The sequence below is a fragment of the Rhinatrema bivittatum genome, chromosome 8 (genome assembly GCF_901001135.1).
Source record: "Rhinatrema bivittatum chromosome 8, aRhiBiv1.1, whole genome shotgun sequence".
NCBI classification, from domain to species: domain Eukaryota; kingdom Metazoa; phylum Chordata; class Amphibia; order Gymnophiona; family Rhinatrematidae; genus Rhinatrema; species Rhinatrema bivittatum.
Genome location: NC_042622.1, coordinates 230,663,309 through 230,685,878, shown reverse-complemented (window position 1 = coordinate 230,685,878; position 22,570 = coordinate 230,663,309). Strand labels below are relative to the sequence as shown.

Genomic DNA, 22,570 nt, shown 5'->3' with positions numbered 1-22,570 from the left:
GGGGGGGGGGGGGAGTCGGGAGGGTGGGGGATGCGAAAGAATTAAATTTAAAGGGTCAGGGTGGTTTTTTTTCGGCACGACACAGCCGATTTAAAACGGGAAAGAATCACAGGAACGAAGATTTCCTGCGGTTTTTACCCAAAATCGATACAGAGTCCAGTACCGATTCACATCCCTACCGCTAACAGGCAGGATGTTCAGCAAACACTTTATGGTTTGCTGAATATACCCAGCTAACTTTACATCTGCTCAAAAGGCCCTCATAGTAGTCAACTATTTATATCTCTATAGGAGGGCCAGCTATAGCTCGAGGTGAGGTGTTGGTGGTGGTTTAAGGGCCAGTTTTATATGCAGAGTGAGACGTACGAACAGCACAGTACATCTCGGTGAAGATTTGATGTCATTTGGAGTGAAGAAAGTCTCTCAAAGATGAGATTTGTACTGTGTTCTCTCTCTCTCTCTAGCCCCCCCCCCCCCCAAAGCCCAGAAATGGCCAAAATGCAATTTGCAAAATTTATCATGAATTGAGTTACAGCCGTTTGGGCATATTGCACAGCTTGACGCTAGGAAAAAAGGTGCAGTTATTTCCAGCGTTAAAACTGTGTGATTATTGCCCCCCTCATTTTAATTAATCCCTCCCTAATCCTGCCCCTGTCCAAAAATTAGCTTTCGTGCCCTGCGATAATACTATTATCGCATGCGTTGACGCCGTAAGGCATTTTGATGAATGACCCTGCTAACCGGATAAGTCTGATAATCCCCACTTATCTAGCTAACTTAACTGGATAAGTAGCTCCTATCTGGAAAGCCCCATGCTGCCCACCACTTAGTTGGGTAATTATTTAGCTGGATAAATAGTTATCTGGCTAAGTGGCAGACACTGAATGCAGCTGGATGTTGAAACATTGTCAGTGAGCTGGATAAGTCCCATCTTATCCAATTAAGTGGCGCTGAATATTGGGCCCAAGATGTATAAAAAATAACCCAACCCACTCCACCAACATTCAACAATTGATACAAACCATGGAGTGTCCAGATCAAGGTAGGCAATTCCAGTCCTGGAAGGCCGCAACCAGGTCTGATTTTCAGGATGCCCACAATGAAGGTGCATGGTACATACTTGCACACATTTATTATGGATATCCCAAAAACCTCATGTGGGGATTCCCTTTGAAAATGGGCTTGCAGACCTGCAAGGGATTGTCTGAAAGTTGCCCCCATGAATGTTTACGGCATAGTGCCCAATACGCACATGACATAATGCCATACAAATGTGGATTTATTGAGTTCGAAAGATCCAGAAGAAGCGTTACTAAAAAATACAGACAGAAAAGCCAGTGGACTAGGCGACATCAATATGGAGGAATTCACATGCTTGCTTTTGCTAAATCTTTTTTGGAAGCGATATGCACTGCCAGTGGAATAGAGGCTGGCTGGCGTAAGATCTTTATTTAGAAAAGAAGATTGAAGTTGCTGCAAAAAACAATAGTGGCATTAACTTACTAAATACAGGCCACAAAATATACAGCAAGATAATAAAGAAGATGGCAGAATTCAGGCAGCAGAACAATTTATTTATTTTTTTTATTTAAGATTGGCTAAAGGATGAAAGAGAAGATACAGGCAAGGGAATGAAGACATAAGAGAAGAATTAAATATCGGTTCTTTAAATGAGAAAAGAACAATGGAAACATGGAGCAAGAACAGAGCATGGAAGATACGCAAAAGGAGATCCTCAGTATCAGCCTCCAGGAAAGAGAGATCCAGGTGGTCCTAGGACAAGATGGAGCAATGATCTATAATGAAGCTGGAAGTCCTGCCTAACCTGGGATAGATGGTGATGCTGAATTTAATGCAATTGGGGAGGGGGGGTGGCTCATAATTCAGAAAACCTTTGGATTGCAAACCCCCCCTCCACCCCCCACCAAACTCTTGTTTACATTCGCCTATGGTCTACAAGCTCATGGTGGTTTGAAGTTTCATGCAGTTTACCTTTCGGTTTTGGTGATTTGATTGCCTTTGGTTTTTCTTAAGGAATTACATTTTGATTTATTTTTGCTCTTAGCTAGGTGCGGTTCTCAGGAGTTCTGAAATGTCTTACCTGAGATTGTTTCACATCACCTGCGGATTGCAAAGAAAAGAAAAACGGATATGGATTACAGCAATCTTTAGGGTCAAACTATTTAACTTAAGTTTGTCCACAGGTGCTCATGCTGTTGCTACGTCTTGCTGTTGCCACGTGTGTCCATCTGCCTGTCCATACATTTGTCTGCATGCATCAGGGGCCCTCTCCGTGAGCTGATTTGCTTGAGATTGTCAGATTCGCTTGCACTTTTATATGCTTAGCCCCCTAATTGATTTTCAAAGCTCCAAGCACCTGCCGTTTCAGGTTTGAAAATGAGCTTGTCCTTCCCACCATCAAGGCGGAGCATGCTGCGGGAGAACGGTTCGTTCATAACAAGGCTAGTTTTGCTCGTTAGTAGGTATCCATTTTTCACTATTACCGTACATGCACATCCATAAGCCACCATGGCCCAGGACCCCTTACGTCAGGTACTGAAAATGACTCTTAAGTTGTGTGCCCAGAGAAATTGGATATGGTGGCCAAGGCGAAGAATGCCGAAGGCTTTGGGAAGTAAAACAAGCTGAAAGAGGGAGTTACCGTAAGTCGCTTTGTTGATGCAGCATTTTTTGAAGGTCATAATGTTCTGTGTTAAAGTGCCAGTCTTGTCAGAGAAAATATATTCAATCTGACCAAGAAGGTCATTGAGGCTGGTGGATCGAGCTTTGGCTGGGATGTCCTTTTTGGCATAATACATCTGCAAGTCCCAATCAATGAACAAGCTGTGCACTAAATGAATAAATTCCAACCTATAGGAGGATGACAAAGAAAACATTATCAGATATAAGTGGGGGACTCAACCCAACATCTTATGCATGCAAAGTCACGTGACAGGGTCATCACATGTCATCACATGTTAAGCCTATGACGCCAGAGAGTCTAGTACCCTATGAAGTGACTGGGGCCACAGCTACTCTCCTAGGTGTACTGACCCCATCTGCTGGACGGGGGACATAACCCACCGTCTGGACTGATCCTGGTACATACAGGGAATAGAAGGACAGCGTTTGTTAGACCAGTAGTTCTCAACAAGTGTGTCGGGGCACACTGGTGTGGTCACCAACGAGTGGGAGGTGCCTCACCAAAACTTTTTATATAGCAAGCTTAGCTTCCTAAAACAGCCGCATGTGCTTGCTGCTTGAGGAGAGCAGAGCAGAGAGTACCTATAGATTTTAGTCTGAAAAAGGACCCAAACAAAATAGCAGGGGCAAGTCTATACACGGACTTTTTCCAACTCATTTTTCAAAAAGGGAATATTTTTCCTTTGGAAATTAGCATAAACTCTATGGGTAAAAACTCTTTTTGGACTTTATACTTCTGCACACAGTTTGAAAGTCGCCCCAGAGAGTCTGGCTTCTCAGGGTTTCAGTATTTACATATTTCTGTTTTTAATTTATGGTCCTTTATTCTATAATAGATAAGGGTCAGTCTGTGCTCTGCGTGTGTGAAAGAGGTGAGGGATTCGGCTGACTAGCATGTTGGTTCTGTGTAGAGATCTTTAGCAGTCCAGTTTGGTTTGTTTTTCCAACAGGAAGCGTACTGTGCTCTATATTTGCAGTGTTGTATTTTCACAGAAAGGGTTGTTGCTGTTTGAGTTCTGGATGTTAGTGCTGTAATGGCATGGCGGGTTTTCTATACAGATTCTAAGTGTCTTTTTTTTTTGAAGGTCTGCATGTTATTTCACAAAGTATCTAGCAGGGAAGGGATTTTGAAGTGCTGTTACTAAGGAGATACCAGAATTTGAATATAGTTTTTTTTTGTACGGCAAGTTGAAAAGGGAAACATTTTACAGTCTGGGGTACTGATAGTCTGACATTGGGGCTAAAGCTTCTACGGCCAAGTCCAAAAGCAAAGAACATCCAAGCAGCATCATCTGAATTATCAGGAAGGCAGCTCACCATGTAAAAACGTTGCAGGAATTTTGTTATGGGTTTGACAAGTTAGTTGGTTTTGCTTTTAAGTACCACTAAGCTTAACAGAAGGCAGGGGGATAACCTGCATGGAGTGACAGTTATGGCCACGGGAAGCTTGCTAGGCAGACTGGATGGACTATTTGATCTTTTTCTGCTGACAATTCTAGGTTACTACGTTCTGTTCTAACATCCTTGCTCTGCTCTATATAAACTCCAGAAGAGCTCAGAACGTCTTGAGCTTGTCAGTGAGATGCACAAGAGTTTGTTTACCGTTCCACCCTGAATCAAAACATCAGTCCCAGATTTCTCACTAATAAAGTAAGTGAAGATTCAAACCTTTGTGAAAGTAATCAAATTTAATAACTTTTTTACAAGTAGGTATTGACATTAAAGAATATTTTCTCTCTTGCATCCCTGCCTCCTTTGCTCTGGTGGTATGGGCTCGACCGCTCTGGCTGTTAAGACAGAGGAGAGCTCCGCTCGAAGCACCTCCTGATACACTACTGGCCCCCAATATGGGCATGGAGGGCAATTTGGCAGGACACCCAATAGATTCAATTGGTAGCCCTGATGGACAAAACTCACTGGTCCGAGGTTATACTGGGCCACCGGTTTGCGAAGAACCGTAGCTTGCCCCCAACCGGAGGGTCCACAGTCTCAGGTACATGCAACTGGCTTATGCTCCCTATGGCCCAGTCAAAACCCCATCCCTGGAGTTGACTGAGGAGCTGGCTGGGGATTTGGAGCTTTCTGCTGCCTGGAACAGCCACAGGAGTTCTGATGAGGTGCATGGGATTGAGGCGGCGGAGGATAGCACTTCCTTTGGTGAAAGAAAGACTTCCTGGGCCCCGATCTTGACTGCATCCTGGAGGAGGAGGACAGGTCCGGAGTATTGGCAGAGAGGTGTTGAAGGATCTCGTGATGGTCCTAGAGTTAGGCCACAGCATTCTTCACCCTATCTCTGAAGAGATTCTCTCCAGTGCACGGCCCATCAGCGAGTATTTCCTGTACCTCTGGTCTGAGATCCGAGACCTGCAGCCATGCCAATCTGCGGGCACAGATTCCCACTGCAGAGACTCCTGTTGCAGTTTAAAAAATATCGTAGGTTGCCCAGACCTCATGCTTTTCACACTCTAAACCCTTGTGCACCGTGACATGAGGGTATCTTGCTGCTGGTGAGGCAGCTGCTCCGCTTCCTTTCACCTGCTTCCAAATGTTCTGTAGTGGCTCATATAGAGCTGGTAGGCAGCGATATGGGCAAAAAGCATGGTGCCTTGGAACATCTTCCTTCTGAGAGCATCCAGTGCTCTCAGAAGGAGATCTGAGGAAGATCTGGCCATCCTCTTCAGGGATGCCGAGGAGTGGGTCAGAGAGCGCTTGGTCTTCTTGAGAGTGGATTTGACCACCACTGATTGGTGGAGCAGCTGACGCTTATCAAATCCGGCAGACTTTTGGATGAGGTAAGTCCCATCCACCTTCCTATTAATGGGAGGCACTGTGAGGGGGTGTTCCCAAATTCTCAGCAGCAACTCCATAAGGGTCTCGTGTACCTGGACTGCCACAAACTGAAGAACCTCAAACAATTTGTGCCTGGCTTCTTCTTCAGTCAAAAGCTGGAAGGGAATGGCTTCCACCGTTACCTTGACAAACCCTGCAAAGGTTAAATCCTCAGGCAGTGACTTCCTTCACTCCTCTGGAGGAGAAGGGTCTGATAGGAAACCATTCAAATCCTCAGAGGAGGATTCCATCTGATCATCCCTCCAAGAGGTCATAGGGATCCTCATCCTCACTGTAATCCATAGGGGATGGGGCTCTAGGTGCTCAGCTGACATACAGAGGTGCAGGAACCAATAGAACTAGATGGGGGGCTACCGGCCTCAGCGGAGCTTCCTCTTGTGAGGAACCAGTGACGACCACCATATCGGCAGGAGGCAGCCTCAGTGCCCTGCTGCGCACCAGTGCCATCCCAGGAACTGACACAAGCTGGGTCAGTAAGGGTCCGATGAGCACACTGAGCTTCTCCAGAAGTGGGAGGAGCATGGGCGGCACCAGCTCTGGTGCCATCAGTGCCGCAGGACCGAAGCTCTGCAGTGCTCACTCCATCACCAGCTGGACTCGATGCTCCAGCTCCTCCTCAAATGTTGCCAATGCCAAGACCGACTGGGAGAAAGGAGGGGTGGCCAGATCTTCCTCAGACCCACGAGGGGGATTGGTAGCTGGCACCAGGACTGGTGAAGACTGTTGCGGATTCCGAGCATCAATGAAGGTTTGGCACTCCTCACCTCGGGGTCGCTTTGGAGGCACTGGGCAAAAACCAGTGCATCCCCGAGCCCAGCATCATGCACAGACGGGGACTGATGCTTCTTGGTCTTCCCACAATGCTTGGCCCGGTCTTTTCCTGGTGCCGAAGTTGAGGATAATGAACTTGACGTCCTCTGTCTGGAGATCGGCAACAGTGGGTCTACAGCGCCCCTATTCTCTGGTGACCTCATGGGGATCAGTGATCGACGTGATCCTCGGGCACTGGGTACATTGGCGGAAGCCTGATGGATGATGATGGAGGCAGGCATCGATGGCCAGTGAACACCAAGGAACCGCTACCATGGGGGAACCGACCGTGAAAAGAAAGTTACCTGTACACCAAAAATCCTGACTGGGGGCACTGAGAGGGATCCGGTGATGGACTTATGAAGAGAGTCAGCAAAAAATTGCAAAAAACCAAGTTTTCAAAGGCAAAAGCCAAAAGTTTTGAAGAGCTAAAGCCAATCATGGAGCCGATAACTCCTAGGAAGAAAAAGAGGCTAAAGAGGGACTCCTCGTGGACGCATGGTATAGGGCAAACTGGATGATGTCACCCAAATGTGAGGATTACCATCATACCTGTCGTTGGAAAAAGTGTGAGCCTTTAAGCCATGATGACACGAAGTGGGTGGCACCTTTATAGACTAACCAATTTATTGAGGCATGAGTTTCGAGGACAGATTCCACTTCATCAGACCATGAAGGGGAAAAGGGGAACTGGATTTAGATAACAACTGAGGGCTCCAGCTTTTATGGTCTAGGCACTGATAAGCATGGGGGTAACCTGCATGGAGCAGCAGTTATTACCCTTAACAGAAGGCATGGGATTACTACCCTTAAACAGTAAGCCTTGATGCTTTTGACGCAACCTTAATATCACTTTCCACTTTGAAGGGGGGAAGAGGAATTGGATTCAGACAACAATAACATGGGCCTTCACTTTTATGGTCCGGGTTATTGATATACAGACATAAGGGAAAAAGCACAGGTCTGCTTCTACGGCCAAGTTTGTAAGGAAAGAATGTCAAGCAGCACTGTCTGAATCTTCAAGAAGACTCCTCACCCCTTAAAAATGTTGCTAGCAGTACATTTTTATGGGTTATCATAAGGCTTGGGGATAACCGCACAGAGCGGCAGTTGCTATACTTAAGAGAAACATGGGGGTAACCTGCATGGCAGATACTACCATAAGAAGCTTTCTGGGCAGACTGGATAGACCATTTGGCCCTTCTCTGCCATCATTACTATGTTACTATATATGATTTTTGATTATCTTAAACTAATTCTGGAGCATATTTCTCCCAGGTTACAATCTCTCCATTGGCTCCCAGTTGCCTTCTGAATTCCATTTAAGGTACTAGTTTCGGTTTTCAAAGCCATCCGAGTGGAAGGCATGCGTTATCCATGAAAGCTGATTTTACAGTACTCTACTACTTGCTCTTTGTGTTCTACTGGGAAGGCACTGCTGAGGGCTCTCTCTCAAAATGGCTTGTCTCACTGAGACCTGAAATCGAGCCTTACCCGTGACAGGTCCGACAATCTGGAAGGCGCTACTATTTCCACTAGGCAAGAAACCGATTATCTTTCATTTAGGAAAAAATTAAAGTTGTTCTTTTCTCAAGCTCTTGGCTTGTAGTTTTGCTTGATGCTTTCAGCCTGGGCTCATGGGTTATTGTGTTTGTTGAACGGTGCCAGGGTACCTGGACCATGCTAGGACACTATTAGGTCTTGGATGATGCTAGCAAATTTGCCCTTTTATTTTTTTGTTTGTTTTGTTCAGATTTTGTCTTGTTTGTTTTGCAGTATGGTATGATGTTATTTGCTCTGTCCAGAACATTCTGTAAATTGGCTGAATATAAATTATCATAAGCAAATAAAGGTAGGCGCTAGATCTCATCAACAGCAATGCAAATGGCCCTCTACTACAAGGCACATTGTTGTGCACCACAAAACCCTGCCAAGCACACACTTGGAACCTTTGTAGCAAACCTGCCATACTTCAACAGCACTAACACCCAGGACTCACATAGCAACACTACAGAGCCTGTGGCTCCTGTTAGTTAAAGCTCTTTGCACAACAGGTTACTCTCCCCACATACCTGCCTAGCCACTTGCCCACTTTCTAAACACGTTTCACTGCTTAGACCCTCACTAGATTTCTCTGTTGGTGCAGCTGGTTATTTTTCTCTTTTTATGAACTGGATCAGCATTTACTCCACTTTGGAGGACTCTGCTAGGCTGGGTTACATTTCCAAAGCATATTGTCTGTATGTAATCTGAAATGGAGAACCCTTCCTCCGGCCTCCTTCCCCACCCAGCCACCTCTCTGTAAATGCCATACCTGGGAAGCTTTCAGTTGTGGTCACCCTGAGAGTCCGTGTGAATTTAGAGGGCTGAAAGTGCAGGTGTCAACTTTCTTTCTTCCACTGCCCCCATTCACTCACGCACCTATTCTCTCTTCATCCTCCTCCCTCCCGGGATGACCCCAGCACTCTTTCCTCTATCTCCAAGCCTTTCCCTGGCTGCAGGTCCAACCCCAGTAGTCACTAGCCATAGGCCCACAGAGCTGCAAGCAGTCTCACTCAGCAGAGAACAGCCCTCTACTTCCTGCTCCAGCCCTTCTCCCATTAGGCAGCCTGCAGGGTATGGGAGGGGCTGAGGTAGGCAGAGCAGAGAAGAAGAGAGCTACTCTGCTCACTAATCCAGCCTCTCCCCTCCTGTTATGAAGGGGACAGGATGGAAGGGGGAGAATTTGGAGTGGGCAGAACAGAACAGACCAAAGAAGAGCTATTCTGCTCCCTAATCTAACCCTTTCCTTCTTGTTGTTTTTCTTCTTCTGGGCTGCAGGAGCAGGTTGCCCTTCTGGCAGTGAAACCTATGGCCCTGGCTATATTGGTCATAGACTAGTTTTAGCTCTGCCTTGTTCACCTGGCACTTCAGTATCCCAAAGCGTCATAATTAGTCGTATCATCAGAGCAGGGCCGGTGCAAGGGTACTGGGCACCCTAGGCGACCCTTGCGCTGCCGCCGCCCCTCCCCCCCACCTGTTTCAGCGCCCATGTGTGCTTATCAGGGCGCCGAGCCGTAGGGGGCGCCGAAGAACAGCCACGTGGTGCCGCAAGCGGGGCCTATCCCGCTCGCGGCAAAGAGAAATAGAGTCTGTGTGCTTCTCAGGGCCGCAAGCGGGATAGGCCCCACTTGCGGCACCACGTGGCTGTTCTTCGACGGCCCCTAGGGCTCAACGCCCTAGGCGACCGCTGAAGTTTGCCTCATGGACGCGCCAGTCCTGCATCAGAGGATCATCAGCAAAACGTCACCTCTAGTATTTATGGTCAGTGAACCTCAAAACTGCCACCACCACATCCTCAAATTTTTATCATAGTCAACAAATAATAATTTAGTTTCATGCTTTTAAAAAGTCATGCATGTGTCAGTGAACAGGGTACAGACAAACAACAGATGTCTGAATCCAGGCCAGAGTTTTTAACTCTCTTGCCTCAAACTGGCTTAAAGGAGCATGGTGTGATTCAGTCACTTCCAGATGAAGGCACTCCCCTAATTCAGGAAGAAGCATAAGATGCAGCATGATTGCAGACTTCTTGGCCTGGGTCAGACGTTTTGTCTATAGAGTAAGACTGTCACTGCATTGCTAATTTTTTCTTCTTTTTTTATTTACTTTGAAGAATCTGAAGACTGTGTTTTACAGCTGTTAAAGCTGTTTCCATGGTGGCCTTCCAAATAAACCTTATTTGGACCTGTTTTCTGATCTATGTTATTCTCACTTATCCCAGGTTCCTACAATTACTCGTCACCAAGCCAGCAGTACATTTAAGTGATCTAAACAATAAGGGCCTGATTTTCAAAATAATTTCCACGCTTAAAACTGGGTTTCAGAATTATACATGCACTTTACCCATGTAAATGGGCTTTTGAAAACTGCTACAATATATGCCATTGAATTGCCTATGAGCAGGCATTAAATTTCTCGCGATAGAAGGAGGCGCGCTAGGCAGTCTCTTGTTTAACGCACCTCCTTGCATCGCAAAGTAATAGCTAATAGTCTCTTTATGCTGAATTTACATGTGATGAGTGCTATTAGCTACACCCATTTTGGACACGCTAATCCCATTATTGTATTAGGAGTTATTCTAGCGCATCCAAAACGCATGTCCAAATGTGTGTCAAGCTTGGGGCTAGGCTAAGCGCACGTTTTTTGCATTGGCCTGTCAGTATTTCTCATCATCATCCCATTCTCCTTGTTCTCCATCCATGCAACATCATCATCACTAATAGTAGATGATAGATGTCCACTGCAGCAAAGTAGAAGCATTAAGAATTACATAATTCACAATATAATCTTACGTCATAAACAAAGACATTGGAACTATGGTGGACAAAAGGATGATATAGCTCCAGAAGAGAAGAAAACCAAAAAAGGCAGGTTTGTTGTTTCCTGGAAGAACCGGGATATAGCTGTGTTTTTCTTGAAACCATGAGGACCAGAATCCAGCAGCAACAGCTAGGCAAAACGCAGAACTAATTAATATCCCCAAAACCTGGGAAAAAAAATGCATAATGAGAAAATCATCAAGGGGTGCATTGCAGTGTTCCCAATAACTTACTTCACTTATGTTCAAGATTATTCCAGCAGCCTGTTTATTTTTTCTACAAAAGTCTGAAGGCAGATAATGTATCGGGCCTGCAAGCTAAATTTCAGACTGCAACCTTCCAAAAGTGAACAGGGCAGGAACACACAGCAAATCTCTTGGAACACCACACATCAGAATGTAACCAGCTATTGCAAATCTGAACAGAAGAAAATAACTGAGGTTGAATCTACCAAACACGTATAGCATGAGAAATAAGCACCTTATTGCATCTAACCAGCCACTAACTGAAATCTAAATAGGAAACGGCTGTACATAAACATTCTGGGATATGCTCTAAAGAAGCAATAAATAGCAAAGCAAAGCAAAGCAAAGCAAATGTGTCAACACAATTTAAAGCAGTATAACCCTCCCACCCACTTTTTGCTGTGCTCTTTTATACCTACTATAGTCACAAGCTTGTTCATCATTATGTCAAGTCTAGTTTTCTTCAGGTTGATCTTGCCACAGTTTTTCATTATTTTCGAATCAAACCCTTTAAAAGAAATAGTTTTAGAAAGTTATTGCAAAATTCCCAGATTAACGTATATCATAGGAAGCATGACCTAGTGACTCTGTAAGGCCACAAGGGAGCTGAGCTGATAACAGTTGGTACACAGTTTTTTAAAAATTACTTTGGAATAAATTGTTATTGATTTTTTTATGCTTTAAGTTTTTTTTTAATTGTGCTAATATATTTTAAGTATCCATTTTATGTTGAACTTATCTATTTGTATTTGTTATTGTTGAGGAGTATTTTTAATTGTAAACTGCTTTGATTCATCTGTGAAAGGCAGTATAATAAGATTAAGAAACTAAACTAAATTAATCAGAGGCTACAATGCCTGGTTGGTGGTGTCTGGATAGCATTCAGCTAGGTTGGATGTTTGGGCAACAGCCTCACCAGGTTTAGCAGCTGTTTAGATTATTACAAAGGTTAGGGGTAAGTCACAGAGGGTATTAGGAGTTAGCGTAAGTATGGGATCTTCTATGCTCATCTACTCAGGTTGCTAGCGAACCAATAAGGAAGCAAACAAAACTGGATACGGCGTGATATCCCTTAAGCATTCAAGCTTCTATGGCTGGCAACTGGGATACATCCTTAGCAGTGAGGACGAGAAGAACTGGGCAAGACTGAATGGACCAATTGATCTGTATTTGGCATCATCTACTATGTCACTGTGTTCAGTAGTGAAATTAGTGTAATTTTGGCCTACAGAAAGGTGAAAGCGAGAGCCAAGGCAACAAAAAGGGAGACTGTCCCCTAACGATTGAGGAGATTATTTTATTTAAACATTTTATAGTCTGCTGCTATCCCCTGTACCTGGTGAACCACATGAGGAGGCGTGTCTGCAAGAAGGCAATGATTATTACTGTAATTTATACTGTATTTAATGTGATGATTTTTCACTGCTGATTTATTGACATTAAGATATGGCCTTATTCTGCCCACCAGCACTGGTGGCTGGATTATGTCACAGACAATTTGTTTTTAATTTGTATTTTATTAACTGCGGAAACTTTCTCTTCCATGCTCTGAGCGTCTTGGTGAGATGTAGTCACCAACATTTAAAATAAATAGAGGTATACTTGGCCTCTATTCTGAAACATTTGCAGGTGTGTATACAATTTTGCCCAAGAATGAATTACTGCAGGAAAATATTATTTCTGGACAAACAATGGGAGACATTCAGCCTTTTACGTCCGTCACAAATCCCGCAGACTGATATTCAAAGAGTTCCAGCCGTCTAACTATGGAGTCAGGCAGGTAGCTCCAAGTGGGGAAGGAGAGCATAACGCAAACTGCCTAGCTTCTAGGAGGCTAAATGTACCCACTCAAAACGTGGTGGTCCTGCGCAACCAATTTAGCCACCTAGATTTAAGTCAGCTATGACAGCATTTAGAGATGGTGAGCCTACTCCAGAAAATTCAGATGGCTGATTTGTGGCTGACAGTTTCCCTAGAGATAGCTGGCTATCGTGGCTACTCAGCAGCACGTTAAGGGCTTGATTTTCATAATGACTTGCATGCACAAAACCCTGTTTTATGCGCATAATTGGCACTCTGAACATCAACTGGGGGCTGTGCATGTAAAGTACTGGGTGAAACCCTACTTCGCACGTACTTTTTTACCTGGACTAGAAAGAGGTATTCTGGGTGGGAGAGGCATTTACGTGCACGCTTTTGATCTCTGAAAGCATGTGCGTAAGTGTATATGCAGAAAGTTCTGCAGGGACAACCCGTGAAATTTCAAAGTGGACTTACCTGCATCAATCTGCTTCGAAAATTCGAGCTGTTATACAATTACCCTCCAAATCATCTTTTTGCCCCACACACTTTTTTTTACTTCCGGATTCCATGTCACAGCGCTGCTTAGAGACCGTACCGAGGGTGGTGGGGAAGACCCTTTGGCCCCTTCCGTACCTGCATAGATGACGAGCCCATAGCAGGTTTTTGTATTGCGGATCCTGCAGCCTCGCAGCAGTAGCTTCTCGTTGTCCAGGGGATATTTCTCCCCCCTCCAGTCGAGAGTCCCTATAAACGTGTGCATGCTGCTGTTCGGCTCCTCACAGAGGACTTTACCTGCACCAGAGACAACGTTTAGGTTCAGTTTCATCTCACCCCTTCCACCTTTACTCATCTTTATCAGGTTAAAAATAAAATAATCAGGGGTTCGCTGCCTTAGTTTTAAGGAAATTTCCTAAGGAAAATGTGATCTAAGACTTGAACTGGGTCCGTATTCAGCTGCACTGGATACACCTATCCGGCTAACTTAACCGGGATATTCAGTGGCGCGGCAGCCATTCAGATGGCTTTTGAGTATTTATCCCTGTAAAACCAAAAAAATCTAGATGGGAATGCAAAGGTTCTACCCTGTCCTGATCCATGGTGCCAACGAGAAGATAGTATTGGTGTAATGATTTGTACAGCACATACCGGATGTACACCGCACTGCAAAGCGACCTATAGTGGACAGTTTTTACTCCCCGGAGCTTACAGTTTAGGGAAGATAGACAGACAGGAAAACAGGACACACAATGAAAAAAAAACAAACCAGATGGGGGCCTTGGGTATGACAGTGAGGCCAGGGTGTCTTCAGGGCACTCAGTTACAGGAGCAGGATGAGTTGAGGGTTCAGGTATTCGAAGCATTGTCAAGGAGGTGAGTTTCTCAGACTGGTCTTGAATCTGGTCAGAGAGGAAGCCTGGCGCATGTATTCAGGCAACTGGTGGAACTAGGGGGAGGGCATGGCGACAAGATTTGGCCAAGAGCAGCTTATGCTATGAGTGAGATTTGGGAAGGGCGAGGTATGGGGAAATGAGAGAGGAGAGCTACAGAGTGAATGCACTTATAGGCAAGCACGGAAAGCTTAGTTTGGGGGATGATTTTCAAAGACTTGTGCAGGGGTTGTGCACATAAAATCAACATATCTATGCATAAGCAGCCTCTGTGCACAGGAAGCAAGAGAGGGCAAGAATATATGTGTACTGCTGCTGCCGTGCAGAAAAGTAGGTATGTTCATAGAATGCACATTGCAAAGGTGTCCTGGGGTGGAATTTGGAAGAATGCACACATTTACATAATTTTATAAACTGTGTATGTGCGTGCATCAAACACGCGTGCATGCTTTTACACCTGCTAATCATGCCCCAGATATTAAATCTTGCTCCTCTTTTTGGGAGGGGGGTCTAGAGCAAGTGGTGGATGCTGTGGGTGAACTGGTGAAGGTCTTGGTAAACTGGTGTTTGAAAATATGTGCCTACGTATTTTCGTCAACGAAATACACATATACATTTGCCAACTTTAATAAAATGCCTGCCTCCATGCATAACTGACGGTTATGCATATATGTTACAATAATTTACACATAAACTATATGCGTGCGCTTTTATACAATAGCTGTACAAACTATGCAGATCCCCGCATTAAAATAATGTGACAGTAACTTTCAAATCGGCGCATGCGCATAGTCATCAGCCCGCACCCTGGGATGCTGCTATTTTATAATTTGGTGTGTGTATATGCACGCATGTTATTAAAATAGCCTGGCCACATGCATATGTGGGCCAAATTTGAAATGCTCCTTCTACCATGTAAATTGGGGGGAGGGGGGGAGAGATTTTAAAAGGGGTGTGTGCCAATGCCATTTCCAGTTCACGATGCTCAAGAAAAGTAGGCGGTGAGAAGATTATAAGGGGAAGAATAAAAAGATGTATGAGTTATGTACATATATAACATCCTTTTGAAAATTATCCCAACAACAACTACCTGAACACAAGTACACCTGCTAAATTATGTACAGAAACGTTCTGAGAAACGTTACGCGCCTACTTTAATAAATGCAAAAGGTAGGTGCATAAGTGCAAACTCCTCTCCAACCACACCCTCGGGAATGACTCTGCTCAATCCGAGCACATGTCTGTGTGTGAACATGACATGTACCCAGAGGTTTACTGCACATTGGGTGGGCAATGTTGTGAAAGGACACTTCTATGCGTAAAACACAGTTTTACCCTTAGCAGTCTCTTTGAAAATCCCCCCTCCCTGTGTAAAAACTGAAACAAATGGAACAGGAAAGTAAATCAGTGCCTCTCCCTCCCTCCTTTTTCACTGGGATGTTTGGTCACCCTGATATAGAGAAAGATGCCACCTGGTTTTTGGTAGCTTACACTCACCATCAAATGCTTCCTGTGCTGCCAGGGTGCTCAGTCCTTTGTGTGTGACCATCAGGGCTTGTCGGAATTTCAAGTTTGTTTCTCTGAAAATTGAAATAAAAGAATGATAGATTTTGACAAGGAAAATGTCACCATTTCGGTTGGGTTGAACCCAGAGCAGCTGGGTTTTGTCCCTGCTGTCATACAGCGAACTCTGAATAGAAGCTGGGTCTTTATTGCTTGCTTATTACCCATGTACAATGCCTCTTTACGTCTTGGGGAGAAATGAGAGAACTATATTTGATGGTGTTCTTTCTGCTCTTATTTTAATACTGGTAAAATTGGGCACCTTTTTCCTTTCTGTATCTCATTAATATATCCTAGCCCTCAATGATATAAATTACAATGAAATTCCCAGGTTCTATCCAATCTTTTATTACATTATAATTGTGTGGCTTCTGTAGACGGTGTTATATAGAAAGCTTAGTGTGCTGCAGCAGTCAAAAAAGCAAATAGAATGTTAGGAATTATTAGGAAGGGAATGGTTAATAAAACGGAAAATGTCATAATGCCTCTGTATCGCTCCATGGTGAGACCGCACCTTGAATACTGTGTACAATTCTGGTCGCCGCATCTCAAAAAAGATATAGTTGCGATGGAGAAGGTACAGAGAAGGGCAACCAAAATGATAAAGGGGATGGAACAGCTCCCCTATGAGGAAAGGCTGAAGAGGTTAGGGCTGTTCAGCTTGGAGAAGAGACGGCTGAGGGGGGATATGATAGAGGTCTTTAAGATCATGAGAGGTCTTGAATGAGTAGATGTGACTCGGTTATTTACACTTTCGAATAATAGAAGGACTAGGGGGCATTCCATGAAGTTAGCAAGTAACACATTTAAGACTAATCGGAGAAAATTCTTTTTCACTCAACGCACAATAAAGCTCTGGAATTTGTTGCCAGAGGAGGTGGTTAGTGCAGTTAGTGTAGCTGGGTTCAAAAAAGGTTTGGATACGTTCTTGGAGGAGAAGTCCATTAATGGCTATTAATCAATTAAACTTAGGGAATAGCCACTGCTATTAATTGCATCAGTAGCATGGGTTCTTCTTAGTGTTTGGATAATTGCCAGGGTCTTGTGGCCTGGTTTTGGCCTCTGTTGGAAACAGGATGCTGGGCTTGATGGCCCCTTGGTCTGACCCAGCATGGCAATTTCTTATGTTCTTATGTTCTCTATAATGTAGTTATTTTCTCTCATTTTGCTATGATCTCAGGGATGTGGGGAGCAAATAAATCAGAGATAAGGATTTTGGAGATACATAGTCCTTGTGGTAAGGTTCCTTACCCATCAATGTCCGCTGTCTCCACGTAGCATAGACTGTTTGGTTCCGAGCTGTACAGCAGCAGCAGGTCAGCCTTTTAAAGAGGAGAGAGGAATTATTCTCAAACCTTGCTTTAAAAGCAATCCTCAGCTAATCCATGACATCCCATTAGTGCCCTTACTTTACCGTTCCTTGCTGTTTGAAATGTTTTGGACTGGTTGAAATTATGGTAGACTTGAGAGTTTAATAAACATCAAGTGGTTGAGGTCACAGTAAACAATACATGAAAGCTCTTTATTTAAAACTCAAAGACATTGACTTGTTGATATCAAATCACAACTGAAGACATTAAAAGTAGATAATGAATTAAATAGAGCCATCTAGGTTAGATAAATCATTTCTTGTAAGATAGAGACTAGAGAGTATATTTTGTTCCTGATCTATAGGTCTAGAATGGATAAAAGTGTTGTCTGTTTCGCTCAAAGATCCCCATTGTGGCTTTGCTCTATGAAGCCCGGAGATGGAAGCTCTTGGAGGAGAAACTTACGTGAAGATATTCTGTGATACTTACTGGCACAAAGTCGTTATTCCATAAGCGCACAATATCCCCAACATGGATGTCTCTCCATTTCTTCTTGCAGAAGCTTCAAAATAAAGTGGTCATTTCACCATCAGCTTTATTTTAGATTTATATTCAACCTCCAAATGTCTGCCCTTTCTTTTCTTCCTTTACAACAAAATCTAAAAACTTAAACCTTGGTAGAGCAGAAGGACCTTCTGAGCTCCTGCTAGGCCAAGCTCACCGTTCTCCTGTCTTTTAATAGTATGGAGAGGGTGACGTGACTGATAAAAGTTTCTCTCCCCTTCCCTTTTCTTCCTGCAAGCTGGTGCCTTTCTTGGCCTGCGTATGCCTCTGTAACGGTGAAAGATATTTACATTCTCTGTTTTAAAACCTGATTTGTGTGTAGAATACATCCAGAATCTGACCTTTTATCCTTCAGTATCTCACAAGGTCTGTTATTGATACCCTTGTCACTCTTATACCGGGCCTGCGGAAAAGAGAGAACATTTTAAAAACTAGACATTGTGGAATTTCCTTATTACTAGTTGATGGCGATCAATCTTGAAATAATTCCATCAACATACAATAATAATATGCACTTGAAAAAAGCTCCTTGTAGGGAAAAAAATCCCACATGTTTGCACATGCTCACACAATTTTTCCCCAAAATTTCCAAAACCACAGCTTGATTTTTAATAAATGGGGAAAACACGGAAGGACCATCATAAATATGAACCAATCACTGGCAACTGTAGAGATTCAAAGGTATAATCATCAGTTTAATACAGTTCAGTCTTAAATTTCTTCACTTTTTAAATTCAGTTTTCTTTTTGATTCTAAAAATTCACTTAATGGAAAAAGCAGCCATCTTGTACAGTACAACTTTTGTAACAACCCAATATGGATCAAAGCCACTGTTACGATCCTGCTCGCGGAGCCCATCCCGCAGGCTCTCACTCACCTCGCGCTGTGCTAGCCCGATGCTGCAGGACTCCTTTGTGTGGCCTAGGCCGCCCCCGGGCAGTCTCTGTCGCTCCTCGCCCGACACCGCTGTGTGCAGCAGGAGGGGCTGCCGGTACTTCTTTATAGCAGGAGCCGCCGCTGATTTCATCTTCTTTGCGGCTAGAAAGCTGCCGCCGGGATCCTCTTCATGCGGCAGGGGAAGCCGTTGTCGTTGCTCCTCTTCATGGCCCTAGTGCCACTGCCGGGACACCTCATCTTCGCGGCAGGAAGCCTTGTCTTCATGCAACCCTGGTATCGCCGCTGACTTCCTCCACCTCCCGGGCTCCTCTAGGTACGGGCACACACCTCTCCACATTATTTAAAGGGCCAGCGGCGGGAAAAGCCCGCGGCCCCACCGGATGACATCGTCAGCCCTATAAAAGGACTCTCTTCCACTTCCTCAGAGCCTTTGAATCAGGTCTCCATGGTCGTCCATGCATCTCTTCTCCGGTCAAGGTTCCCCATGGTCTTCTTGTGTTTAGATGGCTCTTCGTTTGATGATCTAGATGTTCCTGGTCTCCTTCATCCTGATGTTCCTGGTCCTGTTCCTCGTTGGAGCTCCTTTGTTGTCTCTTCAGTGTCCTGAAGTTCTGAGGTTCCCTGTCCTGAAGTTCCTGATGTTCCAGTCCTGGTCTTGATGTCCTGGTTTCTCCAGCTCCTGGCTCCGGGTATTCCTGCCTAGCCTCGCCTGCTGGATTCTGCCTCCAGATGATCATCCTGAGGGTAAATCCATATTGATCCGGTTCATGTTCCCGGTCATTGGAGTCCCGTTCCGGCTGGGTCCTGTTCCTGCACTGCCCAGATTCTCTTCGTCCTGCTTCCAGATTCCCTGCTTGTCCACCTTTTCTGGCATACCACAGTCGTGGTCCATGACCAGCCCATGGGGGGCTGTGTAGGGCGCTTCATGGCACAAGGCCTGTCTTCATGTCTGCAGCGCAAGTCTCCGGAAGGCTCCTTGTTTTTAATTCCGAGGTCTGATCCTGAATCTGAGTTCCGAAGTCTTGAATCCTGAGTCTTGAATCCTGTTCCCAGTCTATCTCTAAGACACAGGCTCTGTTAGTAGCACATTGTATACTACAGCAATATAGATTCCTGGATTTATTTTGGATCATTTTAGAACAAGTTTCTGCAGTGTGGTGTGTGTGTGAGGGGGGGGGGGGGGGAACACGTTCTCACCTCTTAACTACTTTGAACAATGTTGGATTATTAAATTTACATATGAACATAAGAGATGCCATACTGGGTCAAACCAAAGGTCCATCAAGTCCAATATTCTGTTTCCAACAGTAGCCAATCCAAGTCACAAGAACCTGGCAAGTACCCAAATATTTATTTATTTATTTAATATCTTTTAATATACCGATACTCAAGATAAAAATCTTATCGTACCGGTTTACATCAAACACAGGAAAACCAACGATATAGGATCAGAAAGTTACATGAAACAGGGTAATGAGTTTAGGACAACTATGAGAGGAAGAAAAATAGCTTAACATAGTGCAACTATAGAGTAGATAACAAGCAGAGTTAATTAGTAACTAGGCGAACAATTTCTTAGGTGAACAACAAACAAACAACAATTTTTTAAATATTAAATAGATCCTATGCTACTAATGCTGGCAACAAGCAGAACTATTCCCTATTGATTAATAGCAGTTTATGAACGTCTCCTTCAGGAACTTATCCAAACCTTTTTTAAACCCAGCTACACTAACTGCCTTAACTACAGCTTCTTAATTCTAGTGCTTAATTGTGCATTGAGTAAAAAATACTTTTCTATAATTTGTTTTAAATGTGCTACCTGCTAACTTCAAGGAGTGCCCCCTAGTGCTTTTATTATCCGAAAGAGTAAATAATGATTCACATTTACACGTTCAAGTCCTTTCATGATTTTGTAGACCTCTATCAATCCCTCCTCAGCTGCCTCTTCTCTGTGCTGAACAGCCCTAACCTCTTTAGCCTTTCTTCATAGGGGAGCCGTTTCATCCCCTTTATCATTTTGGTTGCCCTTCTCTATACTTTCTCCAGTGTAACTATATCTTTTTTGAGATGCGGTGACCAGAATTGCACACAGAGGCATTATGACATCCTCTGTTTTATTCGCCATTCCCTTCCTAATAATTCAGAACATTGTTTGCTTTTTTGACCGCCACAGCACACTGAGCCGAAGATTTCAATGTATTATGAACTATGATGCCCAGATCTTTTTTCTGGGTGGTAACTCCTAATATGGAACCTAACATCGTGTAACTACAGTATGGGTTATTTTTCCCTATACTACAGTATGGGTTATTTTTCCCTATACAACTCCTTCCTCAACAACAGAAGCTTCAAGGTCAGAATCAATGACAAAGAATCCCCAAACTTCAAATCAACTCTAGGCGTCCCCCAAGGCTCTTGTCTATCACCTACACTCTTCAATATCTACCTACTGCCCCTCTGTCAGCTGCTCACGAACCTAAACTTAATTCACTACCTCTATGCAGATGACGTACAGATCTTGATCCCCATAAAGGAATCCCTTCCAAAAACTCTTACATACTGGGAAAATTGCCTCAAGTCTATTATTCACCTCCTCTCCAGCCTGAACCTGGTTCTCAATGCAGCTAAGACTGAAATCCTTCTAATCTCCTCCGACCACTCGGCCCGGACCAATCAGACATTCCCCAACTCCCGGATCACACAAGTAAGAGACCTAGGAGTAATCCTCGATAACCATCTGAATCTAAAGAAATCCATCAACAACACCACTAAGGACTGTTTCTATAAGCTTCAAGTTCTGAAAAGACTCAGACCCCTTCTTCATTTTCAGGATTTCAGAACAGTCCTCCAGTCAACGTTGTTCTCCAAAACTGACTATTGCAATGCTCTCCTGGGGCTACCATCTCCGCCACCAAACCACTACAGATGCTCCAGCACGCAGCAGCTAGAATCTTAACCAACACTAACTCACATTACTCCCATACTCTGAAACTTACACTAGCTGCCAATAAAATACAGAATCTTACACAAGGCACTCACCATAATCCACAAAACCATCCACAATCAATTACCACTAGACCTTCAGATCCCATTCAAACTCTACGCATCTACAAGACCCATCAGAGAAGCATACAAAGGAACTCTACAAGTCCCTCCAACTAAATACCCGCGCCTAACAACCACCAAAGATCGTGCATTCTCCACAGCGGGCCCTCTCATTTGGAACAATCTGCTGACCTACCTAAGACTGGAACCCTGCCCTCTAATCTTCCGAAAAAAACTTAAGACCTGGCTTTTCCTCCAAGCCTTCCCCTAATCTCTAAAATGTCAACATACCTCCCAACCAGGATCCACCCCACTAATAAGTCTCTCGGACCAATCTCAGTATATACATATACATTTACCCTCAAGTTTTGCTGTCCTTCTACTTCCCGGCTACTCTAGCCCCCCAAGTTCGATACCCTTGTTTTATGTAACTTGTTTTTGCCTTCTTGTTATATGGTTATTTAGTTAGTCCCTAAGTTCCATGTAAACCGATTTGATATGAATCTTTTCATGAAGGTCGGTATATAAAAATGTTAAATAAATAAATAAATAAATAAACAAACAAATAAATAAATAAATAAATATATGCAACACCTTGCACTTATCCACATTATATTTCATCTGCCATATGGAAGCCCAATCTTCCAGTCTTGCAAGGTCCTCCTGCATTTTATCACAATCCATTTGTGATTTAACTATTCTGAATAATTTTGTGTTATCTGCAAATTTGATCACCTCATTCATTGAATCCCTTTCCAGATCATTTATAAATATATTAAAAAGCACTGGTCCATGTACAGATCCCTGAGGCCACTGTTTACCCTTTTCCACTGAGAAAATTGACCATTTAATCCTACTCTCTGTTTCCTGTCTTTTAACCAGTTTGCAATCCACAAAAGGACATCACCTCCTACCCCATGACTTTTTAGTTTTTTTAGAAGCCTCTCATGAGGGACTTTGTCAAATGCCTTCTGGAAATCCAAATACATCACATCTACTGGTTCACCTATGTCCACATGTTTATTCAC

At 43.9% G+C, this 22,570-nt stretch overlaps 1 protein-coding gene across 1 annotated transcript in view; it reads right to left on the bottom strand.

Annotated features, from left to right (window-relative positions):
* Window positions 1–22,570, bottom strand: part of ATP8B3 (ATPase phospholipid transporting 8B3) — an 84,647-nt gene that overhangs the window by 32,691 nt on the left and 29,386 nt on the right. The window contains exons 6-14 of the mRNA XM_029614130.1: window positions 17,939–18,000; window positions 17,523–17,595; window positions 16,975–17,045; window positions 15,658–15,740; window positions 13,406–13,564; window positions 11,389–11,477; window positions 10,698–10,891; window positions 2,663–2,871; window positions 2,102–2,121 (exon numbers count right to left, since the gene is read on the bottom strand). Coding sequence (XP_029469990.1) covers window positions 2,102–2,121; window positions 2,663–2,871; window positions 10,698–10,891; window positions 11,389–11,477; window positions 13,406–13,564; window positions 15,658–15,740; window positions 16,975–17,045; window positions 17,523–17,595; window positions 17,939–18,000 — 960 coding nt within the window. The remainder of the gene's footprint in view (window positions 1–2,101; window positions 2,122–2,662; window positions 2,872–10,697; window positions 10,892–11,388; window positions 11,478–13,405; window positions 13,565–15,657; window positions 15,741–16,974; window positions 17,046–17,522; window positions 17,596–17,938; window positions 18,001–22,570) is intronic.